General features: G+C 35.8%; 1 protein-coding gene across 1 annotated transcript in view; it reads right to left on the bottom strand.

Annotated features, from left to right (window-relative positions):
- Positions 1-26,608, bottom strand: part of CNTNAP2 (contactin associated protein 2) — a 1,021,111-nt gene that overhangs the window by 303,789 nt on the left and 690,714 nt on the right. The window contains exon 13 of the mRNA XM_050333690.1: positions 2,431-2,631. Coding sequence (XP_050189647.1) covers positions 2,431-2,631 — 201 coding nt within the window. The remainder of the gene's footprint in view (positions 1-2,430; positions 2,632-26,608) is intronic.

The raw sequence follows: 26,608 nt of genomic DNA, 5'->3' as shown, positions 1-26,608 counted from the left end.
AAGGAACTGTGTTGTAAAGTGACGTGATCCCCAAGAGATGAAAAGGTGAAAAAGTTGAGTTACTGAACTGTCTTCTCCATTTTCTCAGTTCTCTTTGACACAATTTAAAACAAAAGGAGCTTTCTATCTTACGTGGTTAGTTAAACATCTGAAAGATGTAAACGCAAAAGTTTCAGCCTAGAAAAGCACCTAAAGTCAAGGCCGGAAATTTTGACCTCATCCCGTGAAGCCAGCAGAGGTTTTACTACTGGCTGCAATACAGGTTCTCACTTCCCAAGGAATACATAAATGTTGATTTTTTTTCATTTCTTTTTGTAGGCACCATACTGCAATGATTTATACAAAAGGTTCAGCAGTGGAAGAAGCCACATGAGTACTTGGAGCTGTGCTGTGAGATGAATAGGGTGTCATAATATATTCAGCAAATATGGCAATCCTCCAAAACAGAGAAAGGTATGAAAAATTAGTTCCTTGGTCTAGAAACCATAGACTGAAGCCAAGAACACATAGAAAGAAAATGTATTGGCCTCTTCCCCACTACCACACAAATCACTGCTGTTCTATGTGTACAAACCATAACAGGTGTTATGCAAACACTGCAGTGTAATTTTTTGTTACTGTCTACGTTGAAATAATCTGCCTTTGTTGCATCTTTCTCTCACTTAAAAGGAAAAAATAACACATTACAGAATATCTGTGGAAACTCATTTTACATACCAAAAAACTAGTTTATAAAGAGTTTCTAAAAGAATTTATTTTTCCATAAAAAAGGTTAAAACATGAAGAAGGAGGTAACTGCAAAGGATGCTCACAAATTTCTAAGAACCTTAAAAATGCAAATAGTTGGAACTGATTATTGCTTTAAAAAAATTTCAGTAAGTTATGCTGCTTAATTGTCCTTCTAAATCTAGGGCGAACACCTGCAATTATGGTGTATATTTATTTTATTATAATATAAATATATGCTAACAATCACAAATTGGTCCTGAAATAATAGTCTTATACATTTCAAGAAGAAGAATCTAACACTGTACTCTGTGTAAACTATGGGATTTCCAAGCATGTTATCTCCAGCTCCATTAACAAATAATTTGCCTTCTTATAAATTACCTGCCCAAAGATACACCCATATACAACTTTTCTGAAGCATATGCAAACAGGAAGCTTGTATCCATCAGCAGAATCTAATCACAATACTTCTAGTTATGAACACGATTCAGGATCTATATATTAAGGCCCAAGAAAGAAGAAATCATTTTCCACAGTGCAGAGTCTCTGTGCTACGCTAAATTAAGCAAAATAATGGCAACAGAGACAAAGCATGCATTAGAAAAGTTAAAAAAAAAAAGAAGGAGGGAGAGGGAATAACAAGCATTACAGTGTCTATTAACTAACAGAATGCTTATGGAAATAGGAATAAGATCCACATGCATCCCAAATGAATCCTTATCTATAGCACCATAAGAAAATATACTAAAATAAATTCATGAGTGGAAGCACCCTAAAGTATAACACTGTAAGCATGCAGCCATGAAATTAATCTGAAATGCATTTGAATTGCTCTTATAACAATGAACTCATTTCACAATCATGAAAATGTGTTATATGTTTCCACTTATAAATCAGCCTTCCCTAAGTACCATTAAGATTTATTTAACATCAAAATCTATCATATACAGTTAGAGCATACATAAAGTACTAGATGCATATTAAAAGGGTTTTTAAAATGGAATTCCTTATGTGCTGCTTTACTAATTCTGGAACAACTAATACTTTTGTCTTTACCACTTACAAGTAACTCTTGTTGAGAAGGCATATACAGAAAGCAGTACTAGAACTGTTCTCTTCAAGTAAAGCTATCCAGCAAAAGAAGAAACTTACAATGCATCTTCTTGTAGGTAGCAGCATATCATTTCTTACACAACTGCATTACTGACCATGACAGTCCCTACAATGTGTAAGGCATCTGATTACCCAGAAATACTCTGTGTTCAAGAAACTGTTTCAGAAATATTAGTGGGAAAATTCCAGCCCTCATTCAGCCAGTGCCCTTGTTGCTTGTAACATATGAAAACTGACAACCAGAAAAACAGGATAAAGTTCAAAGCAATTTTTCAATGTCCCTATTGATTAAACTTTAAAAGTTACCGTGTTTACCAAAAGCCTCCTGCTTTTAGGAGCAACAGATCTGAGAGAAGAACACACAAACACACAGTGCAATAAAAATCATTTTAGTAGTAAGCAAATAGGCAATTTTTAAAAAGAAAATAATGTCTTCTGTATTTTCAGTTATTTACCTCTGTCAAATTTAATGAAGGAGAACAAAGAAGTCTGTTCAATGAATGAACTAGTCTAACAGCAGTACTTGTTAAATTGTTTGGATAAAGTGTTTTAACACCATATTTAATGGATATCCCATTCTCAGCCTACCTGGTGTGTTCAGCAGCCTGGACATCTTGCAAGAGTAGGAGATAAACTGCTCACAGTATTCAGCACTACTGGTAATGGCAGAAATCTGGTCCATTGTTGCACTGTAGTTGAGCTGCAGTACAGATAACTTCTCCAGGTTGTTGCCTCCCACGGAAGTCTGCATTTGCAGATCATGGTACACAGTTGTCCATACTTTATCCTCTGAAAGAGATGGGAAGAAAGACAAGACAGTGGAACTGAATTAAAACAAATCTAGAACTCTGACAAAAGATAAAAATGTTCTGCAATATATTTTTTGAAGTGGTAGCGGAGAAGAAGGACATTGCAGGTGAAAAATGATCATGTGAGAGCATGGTTCCAACAACTAAGAACGGATGATGGGAAAAGACTCTGATCACCTTTATGAAAAGATAATGGATATATCATGTGAGGAGTCTTCCCTGAACAAGGAACTGATGCTAATAATTATATATGGAACTAGTAAGGATTAATTTTGATCAGAAGGACATAAGGCTGATGCCTTAAAGATTCAAGGTCTCTACATGAAGCAAATTCACTGTCATGATAAATTCCTGTGGGCTGGAAAGCAACACTGCTTTGTAGTAAAGAAACAACAGGAATGCACCAGATTATTATGTGGTTACATCATTTAACAATTAATACAGAAAATACTGCAGTTTATCAAGGTTTCTGCATTTTTTACCCAAGCTGTGTTCCTAGGGTAAGCCAAAATTACTGCTTATTGAGACAAATATTTCTAAATAGCAGCACCATATGACCTTATTGATTCTGTTAATGGTACAGATAGCAGCATAAGAAATAATGGAAGTAGAATGGAAATACAAAAGCTTCTGTTTAGTTGTGAAAAAAACGTAAAGAAGGATGACCAAATTTTGTTGTTAAGAAATACAGCAGAATCGGTCAAATCTCCCCCCTCCAGCAACCTTTTTTTGCAGGCTCATGCAAAAAAGGGTATATTATTCAGCCTAAATAGGGTCTGTCTGCATTATATTGCTCTAAACTACTGAATAGCAAGTCACTAGAAGTGTTACTGTGTACCATTTGTCAATAGTTACCAGAGAAGATTTAAGACGAGATATCATAATAATGAAACAACACACTCCATACTCCTCTTATAGAAAGATTTGTGGAAGTTGGAAGGTAGTTTAGAAAGGAAATAAAGAAAAGGCACAGAAACTTTCCTGTTATAGGTTAACCATTATTTTTTCTTAGATGGACATTTCACTGAACCAAAATGAAAAAAATATTATCTGAGTAAGGCATAGGGTTTTAAAATGAAAACAATGAAGAGTCAGTCAATATTAGTGTATTGCCTTCCTATAAGAATACTATTCTATCACTTAGGTGTGAAAAATTTTCAAATTGAAGTTGACTGACTATCACTGTAAAAATACACTATCTCAGCTGATATTTACTGCATATATTGTCCATCTCACATAGACAAGGAGTGAAATAGGTCAATTATCCTCTGTAAATAAACCCCAGAAAGTTCTCTTTTCTCTATAGATTATCCTGTAGCATATTACCATAAAACTTCCTAGAAGTGCATCAGGTTTTGTCAGTAATATTTGTCATGTGTAGTTCTTTCACATTTTAAATTGTTTTTCTGTTTCTCTTTTAAATTTTCTGCTTTATATCCTTCTACTACTGAGGGCCAAGTCAAAGAAATGTGTCTTGAAACAAGAAATATGGAACCTTAGAAAACATCTGTAAGAATCTATTCTGGTGCCTTGAACAAGCTTGCACAAAAGCCCAGTTTCCTGAATGAGTCAGCCAGGACTTTGCCCCAGTCACTTCAACTGTTCCTATAGAGCAACACCACTGACTACAGTTGTCCTTCCAGAGATGCAGAGGCAAAAACACACCATACTGCTAAATTTGTTGTATTTATCAGAAAAATAAATTCTCCAGGGAGTTCACCTGGCAGCTTCAGAGAATACTAATTCACATGACAGATGTGCCTTACAGCAATAGAACCCATAAAATGTAGCACGTAACAGTATGTTTTCAATTCTTTTATGCCTGTTAATACAAATCTCCAAGTAATTTTAAAACTTGTGGCCTGATACCACACTTTAATATTTTAACTACATGTAAACACTTTGCCAAACTGACACATACTCAAAAGTGCTTCAGTACTTCTTCACCCAGTTCACAGAAATGTGCTGACGTAACCTGATGAGTTTTGGTGCAACTCGGAGTAAAGTTAACTTTCCATATTACGATTATTCCTATCTCCATGACTCCGTCTTATTTTCCAGTCTTAATTTTTACTGCATAGTGTCAGACTATTTTGGATTATACAGAATCTTGTGGACCCATGTGTTTGCAACTGATATGGTGTAAGTCTTTCTAATCAAATGTTCAGAGATAAGGTAAGCAAAGCAGACGAATCCTCCACAGGGAGTACGCATCACTAGCCAAATGAGATGAAATTCAGCAGGTGAAGCAAGATGGTTATTATTTTAATATTCATATCCTTAGTCCAAAGCTCTGTATAAAACTCAATAATATTCTTGCACTGAGAAAAAAATATTTAAAAAAAAGCAGGGGTGAGGAAGAACAGGAATTCTTATTTCTGTATTTCTTTAATCCCACTCCCAAGTATTGAGAAAAAAATTATAATTGTCACCTGTCAAGTTACATAGAGAATACAACACAGTGTTGTTGAGAGCCTGGGATTCAAGTTTAGTGCAGATTCATTTCCAAGAAAGGCTTATACATTCACTGGTAGAAATGTCTCATTTTTGGCAGAAAACGCTGTACATGTCTAGATTGTACAGACTGAGAATTAGACTGTACAGATTAGGAATGTCATTAGCAATAGGAATTGTGTTAGCTGTTATAACTGAGAAGGACTTTCTTTATGGATAGTAGATTCTAGCCAATGCAGCCCTGACACTTCCCCTCCCACTTCGTGAGTTTCCAGATTTATTGTGGCACACTGTATTAAAGAAGACAGAAACACATTCTTGTCAGTCAAATGCATCCTCTAAACGACTTCAGGATCCTTCTGTCAAAGTACAAGTACTACTAGTGGGTAAGATCTTGTTGCACCTTGTAATGTATCTATTTATCAAGGTGCATATATGTGCATAAAGCCAATAACCATTTCTAGAAAAGCAACTAAGTCTCCTCCTGATATCTAAAAGATGATGGGAGATTGGTTAGGATCCAGATACTGGAAATAAATTCACTTGCAACTAATTTTTTGATAGTCTGGCTCAAATGACAGATGAACATGTTCAGCAAACTGGCTTGTCTAAACTCTGGAAGCTGAATGACCTGTGCCTGAAGGTCAGGCACAGAGAGAGTATGGAGGAAAAGCTGCAACCTGTGTACAGGAAGGAAGTTATTTCTTTGGATGGAGGATTTTACACTCCACACATTTTCCTTATTTGACTCATGGACTAAACCTGTGTGGAATGACTGGTCCTTTCCTTGGGTGGAAAAACACATTGACAGTGTAATATGGTCACAGCCAAAATCCACCTCCCCTCCCCATGAAAAGTAGACTTCTGCATTTCATACACTTATATATCTGGGACTGGCTTTAAGATGTCTGGAAAGGCTTAAAGGAGAAAGTTGCCAGAAAAATACCTTATCTATTGAGTGCCGTTTACAAACTACTTTTTTCCCTTTTAATCTTAATAACTTTTAACATGGTAATACTTCCCATGGAAACCAGCTAGACACTTAGAGCATGAATACAAGGCCATCACGTTCACCTGTGGTTCCAGTTTTTCCAAATCTGCTTATTAGCTGAGACCATTCTCTAGAAAGACTGAATTAGTAACCTGCTTGCAGCAAACTTCCCTTACAGAAAAGGTAATGCAGATAGCTCACACTATCTCAAAGACCTGTATCATCACAATTTATGGCATTATTCCCATGTAACTGAGAACAGGATGCAGTAGTAATGGTTAATGTGTCAAAATCTGCAAGAAAAGCTACCCTTTATTTCCATCAACAGTACACAGAAATCTCATTTAAGGTATAGGAAAGTGAAAAATCTGTCCTAGTTAACTGTAATTTGATATATATTCCTGGCAATTACAGTCATTACAACACTGGAATGAGTATTCCCCTAATACACTAGCAGATATTTTAAGAATACATGACATATGGCTATTACTAACCACAAGTGTTTAGAGACAATTTGTTGGTCACAGCTGTGTATATGACTTCTGCACAGCCAAACACACCTATAAAGAGCAGATTTCACTTAACAATTAAAATGCTGTTAAGCAGTATTTTCTATAAAATATTTTATGTGCTTATGACCTATTATTAAAATTAAAAATAATAATAAAATGAATTAATGTTGAATTGTTAGTAGTAATTTAAAGTTAATGATACTATTCTCATAATGTTTCTTTTTTGCAGACATATTAGCAGGAATATAAAAGTTAATGTTTTAAGGAAATGAAAGTATGTTTTAAATTAAAAAAATGCAATAATATTACAGAAAAGGGTGTAAAAGAAAATTAAGGTAAAGGATAGTGAAAAAAAGAGGTTTTTGGAATATTGCATGCCATTTCCTGGGGGCTCTGATGGTGAACTTCTGCACCTTAGCCCACTGTGGAGTGTTTTATTTGATGCTGATCAAAATACCCTAGAGTCCAATAAATAGTCCAGTCAGCCAATGTAAGTGTTGCAATCGGCCTTGAATATGAAACTCATATAGAGCCACAGAAGTTTGGGAAATGATATGTGAGTAGAGCAAAAAAAGTGTGTAGTAGAAAATTTGATGTTTATATACAATGCACACTTAATGGTCAATCACATATCATTAGACCATACAACCGAAGAAACTTCTCAGATCTGATGTCGTGTAAGGAGCTAGGCTGGATAGAGAGTTTCTCTTGATATCACAGTAACATTGGGAAGACAAGAATTACCTGATTCACTGACCTGACTGAAAGGTAGATTACAGAAACATAATTAGCATCACTGCTAATTCTGTGAACTGCATTCTATTTTTGCCCAAAGTTAATCCTATGCACTGATTTCAATGAATTTTGGATATACTGAAATTTGGAGCAGTATGAGTTATTCCATTATCAACTCATTCTAAGAAAGCCTGATTTTTTAAAAGGATCACTTGAAGACCCACTAAATGCTTCTTTTCGTTACTATAAGAAAATGAGTTACTTCTGTAGTGTCAGAAAGGAATTCTGCCCTTGAGATGAGTGCTCTAAATCTGGGATCAATCCATTACTCTTGCATCATAAACAATGTTGTTGAATCCTAGTTTTAAGTGGAGAAAAGAATTCAATGTATTTTTGCAATGAGCTGGTTTATGTAGTAAGGTGAACCAGAAACATAATGTATGCACTGAAAATGTAACACCTGTCCTACTCTGTCCTCTCGCTTCCAACTGAACCTTCCATATTTTAAGAAAAAAGTGGTTTTTGCCCTCAGCAGAAGAAACTGGATACTTCCCATACCCATGATACTAGGTTTCCTCCTGGAGGACAGAATACAAAAACCAGTTAATTACTAACACTTCAGGAAGATAATAAGGGTCTCCAAGATGGTCACTCCTTCATTCAAACGCATTTCTTCTTAGACCATTTTTTTTTTTTAGTGTTGCATAGCGTGTTCAAAGTTGAACAAGGAAAAAAATATGAAAAAGTGGTTTTTCCATTATTTTGTTTTTAGCAGGGAAGGGGAAGTGTAATTATCTTTCAGTAGAATTCAGAAAACCAGTAACCATAGATTCTTAGCAGAATTCATAATGGTTTTCACTAAGAACAATCTAATTAGATCCAAACTGCTAATACATTTGACACAATTATAGAGAAAACAGGTTCCCTGTAATTCAGTCTGCACATTACTCTTTGCTGAAGCAGTTCTTCTCCAACAGATGGACATTATAGTAAGATTAAGTTGTTTAAGATTTTTTTTTAAAAAACGGAAATGACCACCTGTTTCCTTGAAAGGACATTAAAATTACATAATTTATTTTGCTGAAAATACCTTTCAATTACAATGACTGACTTACAGTCCTGCCTACTCACTACTCATTTTTCTGCTAATAAAAAGCGAATTAGTTGACTAATAAAATAATCAATAGTTACCAGTAACGATTCACAAATAAAGAACAAAATGAAATTCAAAATTTCCTTGATCACCAGCTATTCAAGTGATCAAATAAAATATTTGATTTGATTTAAGTGATTTTTCCCACTTCATATTCAACATGTTTCATGATGGTGCAATGGTATTTAACAGTATTCCATTGACTATTTTCCAAATATTCTGTTTCTCCTGTTGTTGAACTTTCCTTACTCATTTGGTTGGTGCTCAGTCAAGCAAGAAAACTTGCTTCTGACAAGCAAGTTAAGTAATCTTTGTTTCTAAGGTAAAACACAGATATTCTTCCCATGAATGCCAAGGCAGTGGAAGGATTAAAAAAAAAGGTTTATTTCAGATGCAAGGACCCCTTTTTTATGATGGTGCATGCATGGGGCCCCAGAGGCAAAAGGCAAAGCCACTCCTCCTCCTCCAGTGCTTTTTGTATCTTCTCTCTCTCCTTCCCCACTCTCTCTGGACCAAGGAGGCCTTGTACCTGTCTGCAAACATGTTATCTCTCTGCATACCAGACAGATATGGGAAAGATGGCTCTTTGGGAAAGAGTCATTACCTAACCAGAAGGCCTTCCTAGGAAATTAGTTCTAACTTCCCAGTACAAATTCTTCTGGAAATGTATCTATTCCTACACGGTAATGATGATTAACTGGAAATAAGTTTGGAAAATATAATACTTGTATTCTACAGACATGAATATATTTTCCCACTTTAATCTACAGTTATAGTTATCACTGTTAGAGTTTTACATTTTTAGCATTAGTGGACTTAAATTCTTAAGATATCATTTTATTAAATATTTCCAAGAAATCAGAAAACAGTTTTATTTCTCAGGAAAGATAATCTGCTCTCTTTCTCCCACAATAGATCTGTGGTGTTTTGTTTTGATGGATGCAGTTGCACGACCTAAAATTTGGCTGACAGTCTTGATAAATGTCATCTGGTATGAGAACGCTTTGGTTCCTGATTGCAGTCTCAGAGAAGATGGTTTTGAGAATACCTGAGCATATAAAATAATTCATATTCTTTTTCTGACTGGCATTATTTACAAGTCCAAGTGGAAAGATTGTGAGTCCACACAAAGATTCATGGTGTGCTCTGTCCATTAGCCATAGGCAAAACAGACATGATGGAAACTTTAACCCCAAAGCTGATGGGATTTCTTTTGGATGGCTGTCTGCCTAATCACTGACACAATAGTGGCTAATTAGTTTTCACCTAAAATACTTGGCTGACAAGAGTTTTTTTGCAACCCTCTTTCTGCTTGGCAGGCTTACTTGGCATGAATTTGGAGGAAGACTAGTGAGGATCAGTGGCCTGTGCTGATGATGTACTACACTGCTGATACCTCTCTGTGTCTTCTTTAAGCTGGCATTCAGACAACATGGAAGGATGGGATAGTCAGCTGAAAGCTCAGTGAACTTAAATGTAAGGTGATACCTATGACAATGACAGGAGGCAGGATTTCAAGGTGTAATAAAAATTACGTCCATCTTCACCTGCTGCTGGGTGCTCTGCATTTGTTGTTGGGCCCTATTGGATTCCTAACCAGTGTTTGACAACTACATTGCATTAACACTTTGGAATGGGTTTTCTTCACAAATGTCAGCTTGCAGATAACTCCTTACTAGACATCATGATTTTTACCATCATGAGTGCATTTGCCCCCTAAAATTAGATTACTGCAGTGTATTCTATAATATGCTGTACTACAAATCATTCAAGAAACTAGACATGATAGCCCATTTACAAGTGGACTGCCTTCTAGGGAGGACAAAAATTACAATTATAATTATCTGATACTATGAGGTCTCCCATTTTATTTTCTGATAAGAGCCTAGTTGGTATTGTTGAATTGTGTGGGATGGTAACACAACAGTTGTTAGCAACATGATTAATCTACGCAGCTTTTGCAACAATGTTGTAGGCACACTGATGTATACAATTGATATGAAAAAATTGTAGTAGACGATATCCTCTTCTCCCTGCTTCTATATTTCTTTCTAAGTGTGTTTATATATAAAAGCTTAAAACTATATATAGCAATTTGAAACTAATTCTGCTATGGATTTCAAAGGTGCTACAGTTGGGTTTATAAAAATGAAAAAATGTATGTTCGATTGAAGTTAACGAGTGTTTTGACAATCTCACCTGACATTTGCAAATGTCAATTTTGTGGTAAAGTTACTCTGGTGATATGAATTCTATTGCTCTCATCTTACTAATGTAGGAAGTGGGGTTTAGATCAGAAAAATCCAATATTTGGAAAAAAAAAAAGAGTAAATGAAAAGTGTCCTTATGAACTGAAATCTACTGAAATTAAAGTCAGTGTGTTTCTTAGTCTATCTAGGTGGGAAATAAGATCAATCAAAAAATATAATTCAACCATTCCTGCACTCATTTTCTCCTTCTACTCCTTTCATTCCTTTCTTTCATTGTTTCTTCATCAAGATAATAATGACTCCTCAAATTTAATTACCAACTACTGATTGTGTATATTCTTTTTTTACTTGAAGACTGTCTTCTGAGGCAATGAAACTGCATAGTTCCCTTCTATTTATGTAGTCTCTTTCATAACAACTCAGGACAGAGAAAACTTTATTTTACAAACTTACTCTGATAGTGAAAAATATAAATTTATACTATTTTAAAGCTATACATAATAGATAAATCAGATGCTTTACAAGGTAGGGTAGAAAGAAGTGACCAAAATAAAGTTTTTAGGGAACCAAAAGTTGCCAGAGAAGTAATAATGAAATGGTTGCTCTGACACAACTTACTAGACACCTGAGCAGATATTATTAAAGTGGTAAGAAGAGGATGACTTCTCTGAAATACTAGACATGATTTTAAACCATTCAACACAGTTGTATGTAAAAAGCTAATGCCAAGAGTACCTTGAGAAACAGAAGAGAGATCACTGGTACCTTCAAAGGAAAAAGACTGTAGCAACAGAAGTTGATACACTGAAAAATGGTGCCTGGAGGAGGGAGGAACCTAAATCCAATTTAGGCCCTAATGTCAAAAATTACCTTATATGGGTTTTATTTGAAGCAAGAGTTTAAGAATAATCATACATTGGAAGGAACAATAAATAATGAAGCGCAGTGTAGCCATATGAAAGAGGACTCGGATCATTTAAGTGCCTGGTCTAACAGATGGCAATTGCGTTCAGTTTAGATTAAGGAACATTAAAGTCAAGAACAAAGGACATAAAAGAATTAATAGTGCGGTTGTTTTCAGCACTATGAACAGAATATGGGTAAGGGCTAGAAACTTTTTTTTACAGTTCAATTACTGAAAAATTGACAACTGATTCTGTGTTCTGAGGAGTGGTTCATATATAACCTAGTACACAAATGGAAAGATCAAATACATCTCCTTTAAAGTGTCTGTGAGTTTATTCTAGCATATCATAGGAACATATGTACTTAAAAAAAAATCAACTACTGCCTGATTATTTTTGTTTTACAAAGTACCATAGCACAATCCTGTAGCCCCAAACAGCACTTCCTAGAATGACTGAAAAAAGTAACATAGTTTAAATATATAGTTATAAATATTTTTTTTTAAAGGATATCCTGAAGAAAAGGGCTCTTCAAAACTTTCACTGTGTTAGCTTGAATCATAAGAAACTAATTCCTGAGTTATCCTGGTTGACTTTCTGTTCTAATGGAGAGGTAGAAAGAAGACTAATGCAAGTCCCAATTGACACCACTAAAGAAACCCATCCTTTTGTTCTTCCATCAGCTTCTGAGTGCTTGTATCCTCAACATACTCTTCACTGATACAACTTAGTTCCCTCAAGTACATCCTGCACTCTCCTTTCACATTCTGCTAACCCCTCTCCATGGACATACAGGGAAAGGAATATAGTGTGCTGAAGTAACCTTTCTAATTACTGCATCAGTAAACTGAATGTTAGGCAATGTCCTGAAAAGTCTTTATTTTTTTTCCTTTTAGAAGGTGTCCCTAGATTGGAGAACTTACAATTCCAAGTTTTCATGTACGTTCTTGGTAGTATGTAATAATATCATTATTCTCAATCATATTGGCCACATTTAGGAAACCTATTTGAAGGTTACAGCATAACTTAAGCATGTTTTCTTGAAGCATCGCCTAAGTGACAAACACTATTGGTATATGTAGTTTAGGGTGACATCTCAGGACTCACACAGCTATCATTAAAGCACGCTAAATCATTGCAGGGGACACTACTTCCACCTGAAGGAACAGAGTGCTTTTAGGCAAATGTTTCTTTTAAGGAAATACAAATTAGCATTTTCAGAAAATTCAACTATCCTTGCAGTATGTATCTGTGAAAGCAGTGCCATATAGCTCAAAGGCAGTGCTGTGTAGAAACAACACTCTAAGAAAGCCCAGTGCTGTACCAGCTGCCTTTTGGCTTCCTGCTAGCAGATATCCAATAGATTCTTGCTCTCAGAAAGTTCTTTCCAGCATCAGCAGCCATAGGACTCATGAGAAGAAAAGCAGAAATATGTCTATTTGCATAATACTGGTGCTTCTGATATTTTTTTTTGCACCAATAAAGAAATTAGAGCATACAGAAAACACCACAGCATTTGGAGAAGAGGGTGGCATATGTGAAAATGAAGATGCTTTTTTACTAGGTCTAATAATGCTTTCCTTTTCATTGAAGGCTTGTAAATACTATCCCATACACTCCAATAATACTCATAAATATAACACTACTAATAAATTTAACACGATTCATTTTGTAGCAATGTTATATTTTAAATTAATATTTCTGAGATGCTGAAAAATTCATGATTGTGCATAATTGGTCTTTGCAGCTCAAGTCCAACAGAATTGAATAGTTAAGTGTTTTGTTATATCGTTATCTGGCAAAAGATACATTACACTGTCTCTGCTCCTACAGAGGTACCAAATATATATACCCATTACAGTAGCTGAGTACTTTCTAGAGCAATGAGAAATATTATTTACAAGGAAAAACCTTTATTCACATGAATGACTGATATTTAGGGGTTATAGAGAATACTACACTGTATCAGGAAAAGTTCCACATAAAGTCAAGCTGATTCTGGAAAAAGCTGATTACAGCTTACCCATTTACTTCAGCATGCTTGGCCTGGGCCTACCCTTTGGCCTCTATCAATGACTCTTTACACATACATAATCTTTTCTATTGGTAAGTATGTGCACACCTTTCATACAGCTTTGCTGGATATTTAGTTATTCGACCACATTTTATGTAGAATTTTAAATGATTTCTCTGCCATAATATAAAAAGATGCTGTCTGGAATAAAATAAGTAAACCTGAAGTGAAACTATCAACTGTAAAGGACACTATTTAGAAATGAACGACTTAGTTATTTTTCAAGTGCCCACTCTAACAACTTTGCTATTTATTTTATTAGGTTTCCCCATATTTAACAAATAGAAAGTTGATTTTCTTGAAGACAGAAAAATTATACCTCCTTGTATATTAAGACAGTAGTCTGATTTCCATAGGGTTCTCCAAGAATAGAAAAGCATTAAACTTTCTATAAATCAAATTAAAATAGTGGCATTCAAGAGGTCTATGAAGTTCCTGTGGCCATTAGACATATATATATTTACACAAGTATATACAGTTTTAAAATTTGCCACACTGTGACAGATTATTCTCATTGCTTAACTGCTATTATTGTCCACTACGGAAGATGAACTACATCAATCAAATGCTGAAATTTTATGAAGACTACTGACTTCACTGCATTCTGAGCAGCTGCAAAACTTCATCTGCTTACAGATTACCAAAGGCAGATCTGCAACTTGCATAACGGACTAGGCATATTTATTTCTTTCATACTATTACAACAATTCAAAACATACACACACACACACAAAATTTTTGTGCATAAAGAAACCAAAAGTAAACAAAAATTTCCTCAATTAAGTCAATGGGACAAAGGTTTCATTCAACTCTTCTCAAGGAGGCTTCTCCACTAATTAAGAGGGGAAAGGGGAAATAAAAAAGAGGATGAAAAAGCCCAATCCGCCTAAAACCCAGAATCATGGTGCACTGGGGGAAGAACTGGCTGAAGGGCTCAAAGGGTTGAATTGGTCTACATCTGGCTGGTGACCAGTCCACTCGAGCTGTTCCTTGGGATTCAATTCTAGGGCCAGTTCTGTTCAATATTTGCATCAATGGTCTGGATGCAGAAGTTGAATGCGCAGTTAGTAAGTTTGTTGACTATTTTAAACTAGGAGGTGCTGTTGACTTTCAAGGAACAAGAGGCCTTACATAGAGATCTGGATAGATTGGAGTATTGGGTAATCATCAACAGCATGAAATTTGACAAGAACAAATGGCAGGTTCTGCACCTGGGAAAGAGCAACACCAGATACAAGTCTAAATTGAGAGAGGAGTGGTTGCAGAGAGGAGTGGTTGCAGAGAGGAGTCTGGAGGTGCTGGTTCTCTGAAGGCTCAAGAGCAGTCAGGAGTTTGTGCCCTAGCAGCCAACATGGCAAATCATGCCCTGGAATGCACCAAACACAGTACAACCAGATGCTCAAAAGAAGTGATTACCCTGCTGTATTTAATGCTGCTGTGGACTCACTTTAAGTATTGTGTGATTATAGCTCCCATCACTTAAAAAGGATATTAAGGTACTTGAATGCATCCATAGGAGGGCACCAAAGCTGGGGAATGGCATGGCAGGCATGTACTCTGAGGAGCAGCTGAGGGCATGGGGTTTGTCTGGTTTGGAGAGGTGGAGGTTGAGGGGTGACCTCACTGCTCTCTACAGCTTCCTGAGGAGGGCAAGTGATCTCCAAAGTGGACAACCACCAATGTCTAAAGGAGAGCACATGATCTAGTCTCTGTGCCCAGGAGGTCCAGGGATCTGCCCCTTCCCTTGGTGGCCATGCACTGGATGCAGCTGCTGGGAGTCCCTTTAAAGTAATATGGACATTCAGACTATGTAAGTAAGGGAATTTGTACTATATATGTTGCTTTGGACGTAGGGATGTCAGAGGTGAAAAAAAGGTTTTTGGTTCCCTCTGCATGATCTTTGCACACATGCAGAGAGCATGTGGGATTTGGACACCATTCCTCACCAATGTAATAATGCATTTGCTTACAGTGAGGTCTTTTCCTTACTGAGGTTTCCTTGGAGGTAAGAGTAGTAAGAACAATGCTGTTAAAACCATGCTTTAACTTTTGGACTTTTGGTCAGCCCTGAAGTGGTCAGGCACTAGATGGGAGTTGTAGGTCCCTACCAACTCAACTATTCTAATCTATTCTAAAAAAAACATACACACATACGCAAAAACCTAACAGAAAAAAAATAACCAAACGAAAACCCCAAAACCTACAGCAAAAGGAGCTCATACTATCACAAAAGTACTGTTAATAATTGTAATTTCTAGTACTCAGGAACCTGTTTCAGAGAAGCTCATGCTGCAACTCAAACATTTCAGCAGAGCTGAAATTTTCCTATAGTGTAATCTTCTGAGTATCTACTTAATGAGTAAAATTTCACTAAACATGCAGTCTGGATAGTTGAGGAAAGTTATGACAAGATGAAAGTCTTCCATCATTAATTCAAGAATTAATAGTAATTTCAGTTTTTAGATACAAAACTAGCTTTCATTTATAGCATTTTTCTAGCCCATAAAAAAGGTTCAGTTCTCAAAAGTAAAGAATGAAAAATGAAAAGAACTTTGCAAAAGTGGCATTGAAATGTCAATACATAAATTCAGTGAACACTAAATTCACCAAAAATAAAAGTTAAAAAAATTAAATATTCTAAGAATTTCCTAATAATGGAAAAAATCTTTGCAATATATGGAACAGAGATGAATAATCCAGTTTTCTTCAAAATCTATTTTATTCCAGTCACTTGGAAGATATTCACTCAGACATAAGAATATGTTGCAAATAAATAAAAAATAAAGACCTTTCTATTGCCTTTCTAAAAAAAAAAAAGAAATTCCCAAACAAAAACTCAAACTAATAAAAATTATCTACCTACAAGAAATAAAAAATGAAGTAACAAAGCAAGTTTTTTAAGACATAAAGGACAAACCATTCTGAGAGAAATGACTACCCCAAGACATTCACAGATCAGGCCAAGGATTTAGTTTTACTTGTCTTATTTGCTCAAAAGAACATAGATAATACTGACAATTGCTCCACACGAAATATTATTCATGAATCTGGAGAAATAACTTACGAAGCAAAAATATTATTGAAAAGGGAATATGAAGACACTCAGTATTGATGTTGGTATTAAAATATTAGTTCAAAATACATTTCAACCAAGTGCCAGCAACTGAGTTAATAGCAGACATTTCCCAAGCCTATACAGACTGGAAACAAAAGGACAGGGGAGGGACAGATGTAGCTTCAAGGGATATTAATATCTTTGTTCTCACTACACTTTCAAAAATATTATTTTATTTGAAAATATTAAAATCTAATCTTGCAAAATTGTCTAGATTTGGCACTTCATATACTACTAAGACCCGTAAGATTGATTAGTGACTTCTACCTAGCAGGAAGGCTGAAATAGCAGCTACTCTAATTTGATTCTTCTATGTCTGACTTAATGAAAAACGTGGTTGCTGATCTCTGGCATCTTCAGTGCTTCTTTCCACTACTCATAGAGCCCTGCAAAACATTTGCAAGTGTAGGCTTACAATACTGCTGGCCATTAAGTAACACAGGTTTAATATTAACATGATAGTTGTAGCAAAAATCTGTGACCACTATAGCAAAAATATCAGGCAGAAATGAAGCAACCTCTCAGAGCTGCAGTGAACAGTGGTAAAGATCACTGAAATAAATATCAGAAGGCCCCTCTGAATAGTAACATTAAGTAGGTTAGTCTTTTTTTGTTTTTAATTTTTAATTCCCAGAGACCTGTAATTTCCAAGTAATCTGGTTTATGCAATGAGATAGACAAGCAAGCCATGACTATTAATGCTAGTGCACAAAGAATGTTCGTGAGTAAGGCCTTTGCCTAATAACTCTTGAGTAGAAATACTTGTGAATCTGCCCCAGCTGTACTTTGTGTAGCAGACATGTAGTCTCAGTATAGTCAGTACTCAGAATAGTCTCAGTACACCTTGTGGTTAGCATGCAGCTGGCTCAGCTAGTTGTTCATTAGATGCTCACTGTACAGCACAAGTAAAATTAACCATTTCAGCATATTTCTGTGGTAATAACAGAACAATATTAGCAATAACATATCTTCAGGTAGAAGCCAGCAGTTCTGACAAGTATGTCTGATCTAGACCCACAAATAATGCATGCTCAGGCTTTGGAGAGCTAAGTCAGCTTTGCCTTTCAAACTCCTGCAACATACCTACCAAGCAGTTTCTGTGGAATATCCATGTCTCTGTGACAGCACTAATTTCTTTCCACAGAGTATATTGCTAAGAAAAAGGGAATCCAATCGAGCAGTGATGGTCCTAGGTCTCCAACCCAGTAATTTGCAACATTGCCATTTCCAATTCTTCTGTGGCAGTATTTTGTCCTACTGCTACTGACATGCTACTAAACACATTTAATTTGCTTTTATGACTACTGACAGGTTTATTCCATTGCAGTCAGACAATGCTGATCTGAAAGAAAACCTACAGTAATTTGTATTTGTGATGCACAAGTGGATCCCAAAGTGGAAATAAAAAGCTATTCTCTTTGGAGTATTATCATCTCAAGGCTCAGGGTACTGCTTTGCAAATACCCACAAAAATAATTTTTGGAAGGGAATAATTTCTTCTCACCAATTTTCCTAACTTGCTTACTATTGAATGCTTCAGTGTGTGCAGAGTTATTTTCATATATCTCATCTAGGATAATGGAAGATCGTTAACTCAATAGTTCTCTCTCAGGGAAGTATATCCTGAGCCATACTAGATAAAGCCAATATTTTCAGGTCCCCTGAAAAAAGGATAACTTGGGCCTAGTAAATGGAAAAAACCCTAAAACAGGAAGTATAAAAAGCATGTTAATGCTCTTAATGACATGAACTCTGAACACAAAAGAAGTGGATAGAGACCTCTAACATGGCACTGAAATACTTGGCTTCCAGTACATGTATGGAGGTAGTTCCTTACACTTAGCAGTTAAGACTCTCTGAACAAGAGACCTAGCTTGCATAATCTGCAGATTTCCATTCCAAATCTGAAAGCTTGCTCTGTGGAAGTTCTCCAGCTGTAGCTGTTCCCTATTGAGTGCACAAGGTCTCACAGACTCCTCACCTTATGCTCATGTTGGACTCTTCTTACTAAACCATATGGAATGCTACCATTAGTTTGCTTTTAGGTTCTATCCAGTTTATTTCAACCACTGAAGCCAGTTCCCAGATGATACGAGATAAAAGTCCTTTTTGCCCTCATTGTTATCCTCCCTTCAGTCTTTTTCTGGAGTTCTGTGTCTCCCACCATGTGAAACAGAGGTGGAGGTGAGTTTGCAGCATACTTCTGATGCTACCCTAAAACCCATACTGTGTGCCCCTATGGAAATTAGTAAAAACATTTTCTGTAAATTCACGTTATAGTTATTGTATGGTTTTCCTCTTTTGTAGAAAAGCACTAAGACTAATTTTAAGTGATGAAATTCAAACATGCAAATAATCTTGGTATTTACTGTGAATGTTTGAAGACAGCCTTCACACAAATACTTAATAACATTGTACAGTCACACTTCTACATAATCTACACTGACTTCACTTGTTAGCAAATCCTGTGAGGGAGACAAGGGAAAGTCATCCTGTACACCTCCTGCTTGCCTAGGGAAACTACATCAGCAGTACTTTCCTTCTCTGAGTATGTACAGCTCAAAATGGATATCTACTGCAACTTATTGCCCAAATAATTTGTTAGAAAATGTCTTTCAGAATGTACAAGTGGAATCAAGAAGGCCTGAGATATTTTAACAGGCAATAGTGACAACACAGTTTACCCAACCTTCTAGGCAAATTAATTTAGAGAATTACACATCAGTGTGCAGCACTGCACCCTGATTGCTGGTTGGGAATTCTACAGTAGAATGAATCTCTTTTCAGTCTTCTAAAAATTGTCAGTAACTGTTTCATCACTTGATTATCTATTTGAGTAAAAAGTGAACTTAATACACCCTTTGAGATCTGAACAGGATTTTACAGGTTTCCTTTGAACTAATCTGCTCTTAGAATGTTTAGCTACATTGATTTCAGTTTCAGAGAAATTAGCAATAGCTAGAACACTCAAAACAGGAAAGTGGTCTCTTCCTATTCCCACTGTCTGTGAACTAGATGAGACAGTAGAAGTAGTCAAACAAATGACTTTTTGTTTGGATATGATTTGCTGAGAAGCCATTCTTTGAAGTGTTGTTTAATAACAAGGAAGCTTTAAGGGTGAAGCACATATGAGAAAGTACTTCTGTATACCAGAAATCCCCAGGTGACCCTAGCGACTTACACCTTCCAGGCTTTGAGGAAGTACAGCTGGATCACTGAGTTTGTTCCTCAAAGTCAACAGAAGCATAGAGCAACTTTTCCAGTGATGTAGGGAGTAGGCAAAAACACACACCTCCCAACATCTGTACCCACCCAAAGAACAGAAAAACTCTGCAGAAAATATCATCAAAATAAAATAAAATTTGAAAACCACCAACTCCCATCATTTCAGAGGTAAATTAACTGTCTAGTCTTAACTGGACCTTAACTTTCTGACCAAAAGCAGAAAACACAAGTTTTGTTTGGGCTTTCAATAATATTCTCTACAGAAGCAATTTTCTAGGGATAACTGAAGCATATCCTTGGCCTGAAGCAGCTTGTGCTGAGTTTCTTATGCCCCCAGTAGGGAGCAAGTGTGTGGGAGTGAATCCAGGGCTAAATGTTTGCTTCCAACATTCACAGTAACAGTTTGAGGTAGATGGTATTGTTCATCATTCTCTTTCCAGCCATCCCTTTTTTCTTCTCCCTCAATAATGGACATGTTTCTTGAAACATAGGCTTCTAGGGTCCTGAAATGCACAAAGACTTCTAAATAGATTTGTTGTATTTTAATTTCTGAGAGCTCAGTTTCCAACAAATGAGGAATATTTTCTGATTGCAGATGATGTCAGGATTTTTTCATCCTCCAAGAATTTGGCAAGACAAAGATTCTGCTTTATTTTCAATTACATCTGCTATGTCACTCTCAAATGCCTGTTCTTATTGCTGAGGTCAGTGCCTTACACCTGATGTATAGATGTTCTGTGATGCTCAGGCTCCAACCATGAGCATCTGAGATAAATTAAGAGGATGACACAACAGACTTTTATTCTTGTGTACTCTTATATGGAGCTTCAGCATTTGAGGTGGAACAGAAAGGGTAAAAAATAAAAGAATGTAGCCAGAGAGTAGGAAATATTTCTATTAGTTGTTGACTTAAGAAGCTACCTTGAATGTCAGTGATGAAGTTTGTTCCCAACTGAAATAGAGCAAATAAAGAACCTTCTCCTGGAGGAAGACTTCAAGAGGTAATTTTTAATTTATGGTTTAGCTATTTTTTCTGCACACACTGGGCTAGCTTTTCATTTTTTACACATGCAAGAATGACTGGAGAAAATATCTAGAGATATTCCAACATGAATCACGTGATTTTAATGTGATCTACTCAAACGCTAAAGTTATGACACTACATTTTTGTTAGGACACATTTTTACTTAATGAAGTTACCAGGTGTTGATTCACATCTTTAAAAAAAAAAAATTAGCTTTTTTATATTATGATGAGCCCTGAGACTATTAATATCCTAAACTCCGCATAACAACTGTTTCTATGGTGGTCCAAGTTTAAATTCTGAACATGAAAGTAATAAAACCAATCTCACAATCACATGGCCCATAAGTGTGTTTTTATCAGGCTGCAGTCTTTTCCTCTTCCATCCTTTAAAGCCAGACAAACTCAGTATGCTGCCACAAAACACAGCAACAGACTACACTCAGTCATCCCTTGCCATCTACGTAGTGGCTTTAACCAGTCAAACCCAAGTAACTGCCAAGCACAGGAGAGCCTAACAACATCACTTTTCAGTGTTAACCCAAGGAAAAAACAACTAACCAAACAGGAAAACATCCTCATTTATTTCAGAAGGACTCCAGACAGCAAGCTGCATCTAATCGAGATGAGTCCAGGTAAAGGCTGACAATTTCAGTCTGTCAGCTGACTGAGGCTGATTGGAAAGTTTGTATCCAGATGGAGAAGCATCCACATTCACCCTCTCAACAAGTCAGTATGATGTTCCACAGCATAAGGAAGAAATGCACCAGCCAAATTTGTTGAGATACAGTTAAGTACCATAATGAGCAAGAAAGCCAAGTTTGAAATAAATTAACAAAAAAAAAAAAAGCTCATTACAAACCAAAATGATGTACCAATGAAACCTAGAATAAAAAGAACCATGCCTTGCAAATAAGAACAGATGCAAAATATAATCAGTGAACTAAAACTGAGCTGTAGAATACTTCAGCCAACTTGGCAGGCAAAGACACAAACATAGTCTGTTCTGTCTCCAGGTCTCTCATGGGTCTATTATTTTACTCTGATGCTTGGAGGATGAACTCACCTTAGGAAGAAAGTCTGCCATCAGAGATTCTCCTCTAGACATGATCTCCTGGTGCTTCAATGACTAATATTTTCCTCTTTGCCAGTATATTCTTTCCTTTCTTTATACAAAGAGTCTACCTTGATAAGTCAACTGGATAAAAACAGTGTCCTAAATGGCTTGATGCTTTTGCCCTTCCATTTTATTCTTTTTCACTTTTTTTTTCTGTTAATTTCATCTTCAAGGAAACAAACTTGGACACTCTGCAAGAACAGCCTCAATTCATTTTAACTATTTGTTCCTCTTTTTACCTCTCAAATGTAACCTTAATACATTAAGGTCTGACAGACTATTAAAAAACCTCCAAAACAAAGCTCTACAGTGGAAGGAAAAGTGTATGAGATCCTGTTGGAAAAAAATAATTTCTTATGTAGTAATGGAAACACTGAAGCCATTTTTCCTCCTCTGTTTTAGGCAAAGGACTTAAATATTTGTATTGAAAGCTTTCTGAATTGAGAATAGACTAGGTGAGGTTTATATACTTTTATTTTCATTCAATAACTTAGAATTGCCCAATGACAAAATAATGCTTATTGCCTTTAAATGTGTATAAATTCATGCTATTTTAGTTAACAACTAAAGAACATTAGGTTCTTCCTCCATCAAACTAGAGAATCTATATGGAAAAAGAGCTTTACTTTTATTTATTGAATTAAATTGCTAAAAAGTTTGTTTCACATGTATTCCTATATATGTGTGAAGTATAATATTAAAGTTTTGGTACCTTTGAAGTTCAGAAAATCAGGTCTCAGGCAAGAGGTCTCATTTGAAAAAAACTAATCATACAGATATGTGCAACAGAATTAAACATTTGCTACTGCTAGAGTATTTTTCATCAGTATATAGTGATGAATGGCACATTTATATTCATGCCATATGTTTCTACATATGTCATAGTACAAAGCACTCCTGTGACCGACTATTTACTGAGAGAAGACAGATACAACAGTTATGGTTGTTTAATGTCTACGTTCAAAGTCATCGCAGTAATTGTTACATGTTCCATTTCTGTTAAAAAAAATGAAGAGAGAGCAGAGAGGAAAGAGGAGAGTGGGGAGAAAGACACCTCATACACTTGACCTTAATGAGACAGCCTATGAATATGCATAATGATTTCTCAAACTGTTTGAAGATGAGCAGCTTTAGGCAAAAGAATTGTACTAGAAAGGGGATAGGGTAAGTACCACTCAAATGGAGCCATTATGCTTGTAGCTATTTGGATCCTGAAATGAGATAAAAGCTACATCACAGAGGCATAAAGACTTCAGGACCAATACAAAAAATTAACTGACATACCTTCTGGTAAAATAGAATATGAAACCTTTCAGTTCTACTTTGCATCAGTACTCCAAATGATGAAGCAGAAGAAACAGCAGGCTAATATTTCCCTATACTCAGCATAAAGCCTCAAGCAACTACAGGAGTGCTGATCTGCCTTTTGCACTGACATCCCATACAGCCATTAGGATAAATAACTAAGTCCTTATGATCCCTCTGCTTATTCCTCACTCTCGACTCTGAAAATTCTTGCAGGACAAATGCACAAGATCTGAAAAAACTTGCTGGTTTGACACCTTTTCCCCATCCTCCGTGTAGCAAACAGAGAGAAAAAGAGAAACAGAAAAAATTGGGAGTAATATCAACTTATTTCTTGTGTCTTTCTCAATAGACTGAAGCTAAATCAGCCAGAGGGAACTGAATCAGGCTTAGAGATTCAGAAATATCACATAGAGCAAGTGGTGAAGCTGTAATATACTGAAAGTTTACAGTTTCTAACCAATGCATGTTGAGATAGGAACCCTCCAACTTTGGAATAACCTGCTTGAATCTGAGTCTGACTTTGCACTGTGGACCGGCCTCTGAAGGAGGGTAAGATCTTAGCCTTAAGATGGCAGAGCTTTGGAAAAATTCTCTGTTGAATTTAGTCACAAAAGGCTAAACTGAAAAGCAGTCTAATGGTTAAAAATTATACCACATCACAACTTCAAAGAATATTTTTTCCATAAGTATATTAATTTGAAAAGTTCCAACTTTTGACTTCTAAATATTTCCTATTTTTATTATTATTATTCCTTTTATTAAAAAAAAGCAAAAAAGCAATAAGAAAACCCAAAACACCTTTGTGATGTCTATATAGTTCCTATAGATAAGTCTTTGGGAAACTGCTGAACATCAGCCCTCAGATTTTGAAAAGCTGCTTTACTCCATCAGACTAGATAGTTTGATTTTGGTATCTCAGACATCTTCATTACACAAGAGGATATAAAATGTAAGTTTTTGGTTCCTCTTCAATATCAGAACACAGTACTGAGTACAAAGTTTATTTGGAGAAGACAAGGATGAGAATTGGAGGGGGTTTACTGCAGCAACATCTGTGAAGGGCAGGTCTCATCATGAAGCTCGACAGTTTACTAAATTAAGACACACTAAAGTTGAATATGGATTATGCCCAGAAATATGCCTAGACAGATGTCTACTGCACCATAATTTTTTTTTTCTTTTTTTTTGGCACATTTGGCTATGCTAAAACTTTCTGACTAGAAACTCTGTAGGTGAGATACTGATATAACGATGAAATAATGAAATCTGTGATTCAGTATTTGAGCTACAATCTAGTAAAGGGCTAAATAGATAATTTCTCAGTATATAATTTCAGTGGCTTTTTGGGATATTGCACTTACCACAAGAAGGTTTACAGTCGAGAGAGTGTAGCTTACTCTCCAGCATTTTGTATCAGTGAAACTATACTTCAATGAGAGTGAAGTAGTATATAACTGTTAAACCATCTTGTTTTGCAAAGACTAATACTAACTTCATAAGTTACCCTGACCTTGTGGACTCGTTTTGTCTAGGAATGAAACAAGTTAAATTTTACATTATTTTTAAGTCACTGAGTTGTTCTTACTCGCTAGTTTCACCTAAATGAAAGAGGGGATATTTAAAATGTCTATGAGCATCTTGAGTAGTAACTTAAAACAAAGATGTTTGTTTAAAATAGTGGCAGAATAGGAACATTTAGATTTGCCACAGGCTAGAGAGGAAAATACAGTTAAGGATGTCTCTATTAAGATAAAATCTCAGTACCCTATTATATGAAGAAATATTTATTTTTTTTCATTTAGTATACTGCACATACTATTCAGTATAGCTAAATCTGTATGTTACTTAGTTTCACATTCATGAAAAAAAGAAATAATTGTAACTAATCTAGTTTTTCTTTTTCAAATATAGTGCTAGTAATACCATAAACTTGCAAAAGTTTGATACTAAAATTATTTGTGAATTCTTCTTCTAATCTAACATGTTATAGTGCTTTTTGTTATATGACAAGATATGTATCATTGCTACAGAGTTCTACAGAATTGTGTTATTGATGAAGAAAAGTCAAGTCCTCAAGTAACCTCATTCTGTCCTTTCCCTAGTACACATATCATATCATTGCTGATAATACTCTATATAGATTCAGAAAAAGATTTAAGGTGTTGTGAAATTTCTTTTAAAAATGTAGTTCTCTATTGTCCCATCTTCAGTGCCTCAGATGACCCCTAATTAAAAGAAATTTAAAGTTATAGCAGTTGCAATGTATAGTCACTACATAGTATGTACACAGGTGATGAGCTTTATTAAGCTATCTGAGAACAACTACCAGTTCCAGAAGTAGAGATTAAAATTACTTTAAATCAATTTTCACATATTTATTGCGGTCATTTGCATTGTAATGAAGAAATAGTTTAAAACAGTTTTAAAATTGCAACAGTTACATGGCTATTAGTGCAAAATGCCTTTTTCTTGTAGCAAAGAGTTGCTGATTAGAGTAATTCATTTGAAACAGAAAACTACATTTTTCCACAGTATGTGTCATATCCAAATGAAGGGAAAGAGCACTACATCATGTATCCTAATGTTCATGATCTTGCACTGCTTAGGAAAAGGTCACATTTATGTACTTTGGAAATTTTTGTAGATGAGAAACGTTAGTAAAATGAAACTATTACTTTTAGTTATCTCTTTTTTATTTCCCAGTGTTGAACAAGCTACTGGGACCTTCTGTTACATATTTATATTTATCATGAATGAGCAATCCTGTAGCATGGGATGGATGTACTTTTCTGTCCCCGACACTGCTATAGTGGTACTTATGATTTAAAAAGCTCTAAATGGCTCAGGATCTAAAAGACTGCCTTTACACCTGTGTCTCAGAACAGATTTGACAGGTTGGACTGTCTGTCCAGTCCAAATAGGATTGACAGCACTTCCAGAGCTTAGATCAAGCTGGTTTTAAGGTATGCATTTATTATACAAACACATACATTAATGGCAGCATGAAACACTGGTATTACCTCCTGGTCTCCAGCTGGTTGTGTACCTATAAGCAGTTGATCTGGGGTCTGCTGCATGTGCCATGCATTCCTGCCCATCTCTCCCATCCAAGTGGGATAAAACCCACCCCACAGG

This window comes from Myiozetetes cayanensis, unplaced genomic scaffold (genome assembly GCF_022539395.1).
Source record: "Myiozetetes cayanensis isolate MyiCay16 unplaced genomic scaffold, myiCay2020 scf1, whole genome shotgun sequence".
NCBI classification, from domain to species: domain Eukaryota; kingdom Metazoa; phylum Chordata; class Aves; order Passeriformes; family Tyrannidae; genus Myiozetetes; species Myiozetetes cayanensis.
The sequence above is the reverse complement of the archived record's forward strand: the minus strand, read 5'-3'. Positions and strand labels throughout refer to the sequence as shown.